Here is a 6,000-nt window from a genome sequence, read left to right as displayed (position 1 = left end):
AAGCACACACCATTTATCTTGTTTAACACGTCCATTTTGCCATCATTACCTATATCCAACAAAGTAAACCACCAGACTGAAGTGTGATTTTCACAAAACTGTATTTTTCAAGGTAAATTTAATGTCTTTCCAAAAAAGGACACAGAATAACCAAATGATATGATTTAATATAATTCATACATTTATGTACACCAAAGCACCCATACAAAAAAATCAACAATCCTTTACAGGTTTCTAACAATAGTTTTAGATACAGAAATTGAACAAAAAAGTAAATAAAGTAATCAAATATAAAATAACTGCATAGAAACTAATTTGAATAATTAAAGATGAAACATTAAGTTACAAAAGCTATTTAGTCAAGAGTGATTTCTTCGTTTTTTGTCTTTTGACTGCTTTCCCTTTAAGACATAATTCAAAGATCCAGTACACTGATACGAACACACATACACTGTCTGTCTCGTTTTTCTCTTAAGACATAACCTACTATGTTTGTTAGGATACTCGCTAAGATGGGCATGTTGACATAATTTTTGTGTGAATTTGTCCGTTTAGGTGCAAGCTTGCATTCTCTGTTTAGCTTGCACGCTCTGTGAGGAGCTTTGTATGTGCGCTCACCCGAAGCGCGTTCATGGAGAGCTGCGTCACAGCGTGCAAATTCTCTTTCACGTCATGGTTTAAATGAGTTTAGTTTAAGCAAAGATAGCAATATGAGAGGTTCAGGGGCCCGTTTCAGAAAGGAGGTTAAGTAAAAACTCTGAGTATGTTAACCCTGAAATGATGGAAACTGGGTTTTCCGTTTCAGAATGGGAGGTATGTCAAACCCGAGAAAGCAGGTCAAGTCAAGCCTATTTCTGAAAGAGAGGTAACTTATACTCAGAGTCAGATACCATGGTAACTTACTCTGTGAACCTAAACTGGTCAGGAGCAGGTTTTCTTCAGTAAACCCAGAGTTTCCTTCGGTCTCCTCCCCCTTTTTAAAATGCAAGTGATGTTTAAATAGTTCATTCATTCATTCATTCATTCATTCATTCACACTGCAAAAATACTTTTCTTACTGAGTATATGTTTGTCCTGTTTCAAGTACAAATATCTAAAAATTCTTAAATCGAGATGGATTTTGCATATAAGAACATGATATAAAATATTTAGTCTTGTTTCCTGGGGGATCTAAATTGCATTTTACTTCATTAAAATGATCAATATCTACCAGTTTGGTAATAAAAATAATCTTAATGCAAACGGAAAACAAGATTATTCGGAGTGTCTATTACAAAGTACAAATTTACAGTAGCTCCGCCCACCAATGTCAGACCAGGTTAAAATTGGCACATCAATCCGCCTTCTGCAAAGCTTGTTATTCTCCTTTTTCCCCATCACATATCACATCAGAAAGGCATTTAATTTCAATGAAAATGAAGAAAATGTTCTAAAAGTGGAAGTAAATTGCGAGTGTTTAATAATAATACAATAATTTACACTCTTATTATTGCATCCTGTTAAATTATTATTATTTTCTCCTTTTTTGCATGTGGGATACCATGAAGAAGAATATTAGTTCAATAACTTACTGTTCTGCCAGTTTTAACCTTTGATATTATAACGGTGATAAGAATTAAACTTGCATTGACCCAGAAGTATGCGGACGTCATTTTGTCATGTGCTGTTTCCGGTGGTGAATCGTAATATCGGAGCTCCATTGATGATGGCTCTTCATAGTCGTGGTGCACGTGCTTAACTCAGAGTCAACCTACTTAGAGTCGATTGAACTAACTCAATTCAGCTGTTCTGAAACTGAAAACTCAGAGTAAGTCAACTCAGAGTTCAAGTTTTAACTCAGAGTTGGTTGAACCTCCTTTCTGAAACGGGCCCCAGGTCTCACCTGCGCTCGAGAGCTATCAACACCCGGGTGATGATGGCGTAAATGACTGGGCATAGAGCTTTTGGTACGTCATTGAACATTGTGTACAGTGACTGTTTTGTCCATGTTCTTCATCGCAGTTTAAATGGATTGAATGCAATCCATCGACTGAAACATACATTAGCCAAATCTGTCTGTCTGTTTTGCACATTGTTTTCAACAAACCCTATTATAAATGCGTCATCACATTTGGGATGAACTGCGGTGCAAGCGCGTGCCGAACGGGAGGGCTCGCGCTTTTCAGTTACAATGACAGAATATGACAGAGAGTTCGTGTTTTAAATGGACACTGGAATGAATAATTCTCTCTGCCATCTCTGATATAATCATCATGGACTTTAAAGGTGCCATCGAACGTTTTTTTACAAGATGTAATATAAGTCTAAGGTGTCCCCTGAATGTGTCTGTGAAGTTTCAGCTCAAAATACCCCATAGATTTTTTTTTATTCATTTTTTTAACTGCCTATTTTGGGGCATAATTAGAAATGCGCGATTAATGTTGCGGCCCCTTTAAATGCTCACGCTCCCCGCCACAGAGCTCGCGCTTGCCTTAAACAGTGCATAAACAAAGTTTACACTGATAATATAACCCTCAAAATGGATCTTTACAAAGTGTTCGTCATGCATACTGCATGCATGCGTCGAATTATGTGAGTATAGTATTTATTTGGATGTTTACATTTGATTTTGAATGAATTTGAGGCTGTGATCCGTGGCTAACGGCTAATGCTACACTGTTGGAGAGATTTATAAAGAATGAAGTTGTGTTTATGAATTATACAGACTGCAAGTGTTTAATAATGAAAATAGCGGCAGCTCTTGTCTCCGTGAATACAATAAGAAACAATGGTAACTTTAACCACATTTAACAGTACATTAGCATCATGCTAACGAAACATTTAGAAAGACCATTTACAAATATCACTAAAAATATCATGATATCATGGATCATGTCAGTTATTATTGCTCCATGTGCCATTTTTCGCTATTGTTCTTGCTTGCTTACCTAGTCTGATGATTCAGCGTGCACATGAAGACGTCCTGCCCTTGTCTAATGCTTTGAACATGAGCTGGCATATGCAAATATTGGGGGCGTACATATTAATGATCCCGACTGTTACGTACATACAGTGAGTCTCAAACTCCATTGTTTCCTCCTTCTTATATAAATCTCATTTGTTTAAAAGACCTCCAAAGAACAGGCGAATCTCAACATAACACCAACTGTTACGTAACAGTCGGGATCATTAATATGTATGACCCCAATATTTGCATATGCCAGCCCAATGAGCCCATGTTCAAGGCATTACACAAGGGCATCCAGTATTAACGTCTGGATGTACACAGCCAAGTCATCAGACTAGGTAAGCAAGCAAGGACAACAGCGAAAAATGGCAGATGGAGCAATAATAACTGACATGGTCCATGATATCATGATATTTTATTGATATTTGTAAATTGTCTTTCTAAATGTTTTGTTAGCATGTTGTTAATGTACTGTTAAATGTGGTTAAAGTTGCCATCGTTTATTACTGTTTTCACGGAGACTGGAGCTGTTGCTATTTCCATTATTAAACACTTGCAATCTGTATAATTCATAAACACAAATTCATTCTTTATAAATCTCTTCAACAGTGTGTAATGTTAGCTTTAGCCACGGAGCAAAACCTCAAACTCATTCAGAATCAAATGTAAACATCCAAATAAATACAATACTCATATAATCCGACGCATGCATGCAGTATGCATGCCGAACACTTTGTAAAGATCCATTTTGAGGGTTATATTAGCTGTGTGAACTGTGTTTATGCTGGTTAAAGCAAGCGCGAGCACCGTGGGCGGGGGAGCACGAGAATTAAAGGGGCCGCAACCTATATATCAGTGCATAGTTATTGATGCCCCAAAATAGGCAGTTAAAAAAATGAATAAAAAAAAAAATCTATGGGGTATTTTGAGCTGAAACTTCGCAGACACATTCAGGGGACACCTTAGACTTATATTACATCTTGTAAAAAACGTTCGATGGCACCTTTAAGCACTCAAATCACTTGCACATACGCTGGTGTTTGCGCGCTCCTTCCACCTGCAACCAGATTTTTATGTCTGCGTGGACAACAGTGCATGTGCGAGTGATTTGAGCGCTTGATAAAAATGGTCCACTAGATAGTACGCACAAAAATTAACCTCGCGCAGACTGTCCGCGAGCCAGGGGGGAACTCGGACAAGGAAAGTTTTTTTATTTTTTTTATTCTTATTTTATTTATTTACTTTTTTTTGTAATAATTTGTAACCAGTGACAGACAGTACTTTGTGACAACAATTTAGGCCTCAATGAATCCACAGTCCTGTAGAACTTTAGAAACAGCAGGTATAAGATCTTTGGCATAGTCCCACAGATGATCATCTCTTATAATGTTTGTGTTTGGGGGGTATTCAAAGTATTTTGAGTGGTACATGCGAGCGATGGAGTTGCTCACCCTTACTGTGGTGGATCCAGAATACACAGTTTCCAGCAGGCCATGTACAGTAGCCTTCAGAGCTAGCCGAGGACTTACTATAACCTTGTAATTGTTGAAAGCTTTGGGGTCATTAGGTATTCGCTCTATATAATTTAAAATATTCCATCCAGGTACATTTTTCCATTTGTCTTGCTCATAATCCGTATGAGCTTTTGCAGTGAAAGGGAAAGCATTATTCTCAAACTCAAAGCCCACAGTAGTGCCGTACATCTTCTCAAGCTCAGGCAAAAGCTCCGGCCAGGTTTTCACCTTGAGAGGCAGAATGAGCTCATCTATGTCTTGTAGAGCCACATAGTGACTTTGGTACATGTAACGATAAATACAGTCATTAAGTGCAGGAATTTGCCCATAGTAATGCAGTTCACCTGAAGATAAATCTTTCCTCCAGCCACTTGACACTTCGATGTGATTTTTAATGGTCCATGGGATGATCTCCACAAAACCTCTTTTCACATAGTATTCCAGAACCTTCTGTGTGTCTGAATCACAGTTGGTTTTATATATCACCACCCTTTGAGCACCAAGCAGTCTGAACATCTCCAATGACTCGACTAAATTCAACACATTCTTGTAGTCATACATGACAGAGATGCAGACGGTAAATTCATATGGGAAGACTGCTGGAACGTCTCTGTTTCTAACGGGTTGGAAGGATGTTATGCTCTCCGAGATCTCTCTGGCTGTTATTGCAACATGCGTTGGTTTCAAACACGGGCTATTGATGTGACACGTGATGGTAGCAGTGCCGTACTCAAAACCAAAGTGGTCAGAATGAATTGTGTATTCTGCTGGTGAGGTCACGTTCCTCCCATCACAGCACATCACACAGCTGTATTTCACCTGCTCTTCACGGAGAACAATGGCAATCGTCTTTATCTGTTTCTCTCCAAAGCGATAATCCATATAAGAGCCAGTCACATATGTGTGAAGGTTCCCGACTTTAATCACAGGACCGTCCTTCACTTGAACACCACACGCTTTTGGAGCTGGAGGACTGGTGGATGTGTGGTCGATGTGTGGTGTTTGGACGGATGGTAAATGTGTGCTTGGAGGAGGATTTGGCACGTCAGAGTCTTTACTCTCCTTGTTTTGCATGATAGGTTTGGCATTAGGTGCTTTAAGTTTGGCGTTAGATGTTTTAAAGTAATCTTGCATATAAAAAAAGATGATAAAGACAAACACAAATAAAATGGCACAAAAATAAAAGATCTTCAGTGCACAGATCCTCTTGTTAAAAGCCTTTGCTTCTGATTCACTCTTCAGTTGGTCATATTTCACATCACATTTCCCTAGGGAAAAGAAAGAAAAAACACATTTTATGGTTGTCTCTAATAAAGCTTTTGACTTTAATGAACAAATGCACTTGCGATTGGGATGTGAACTCTGGTCTCCTGCACATCCACAACACAAGAAGTCAGACTCAAAAAAAAAAAAAAAAAAAAATTGCAGCTTGTTTTACTTTTAGAAAATGAGCTGAAGCAACATAATTGGTGAACATTTTGTCACAATTTAATTTAATTGGGTTCAATCCACTTTCATAAGTAACTTAGTCCAATTGTG

General features: G+C 38.2%; 1 protein-coding gene across 2 annotated transcripts in view; it reads right to left on the bottom strand.

The window, feature by feature from the left end:
* Positions 1-3,930: 3,930 nt before the first annotated feature.
* Positions 3,931-6,000, bottom strand: part of LOC137023039 (uncharacterized) — a 69,171-nt gene continuing 67,101 nt past the window's right edge. For both annotated transcript variants that reach the window (XM_067389580.1, XM_067389578.1), the window contains exon 2: positions 3,931-5,729. In XM_067389580.1, coding sequence (XP_067245681.1) covers positions 4,243-5,595 — 1,353 coding nt within the window. In that variant the 5' untranslated portion in view covers positions 5,596-5,729 and the 3' untranslated portion in view covers positions 3,931-4,242. The remainder of the gene's footprint in view (positions 5,730-6,000) is intronic.

Source organism: Chanodichthys erythropterus, chromosome 7 (assembly GCF_024489055.1).
Source record: "Chanodichthys erythropterus isolate Z2021 chromosome 7, ASM2448905v1, whole genome shotgun sequence".
NCBI classification, from domain to species: Eukaryota; Metazoa; Chordata; class Actinopteri; order Cypriniformes; family Xenocyprididae; genus Chanodichthys; species Chanodichthys erythropterus.
Note: the sequence above shows the minus strand (reverse complement) of the source record. Positions and strands in the feature narration are given on the sequence as shown.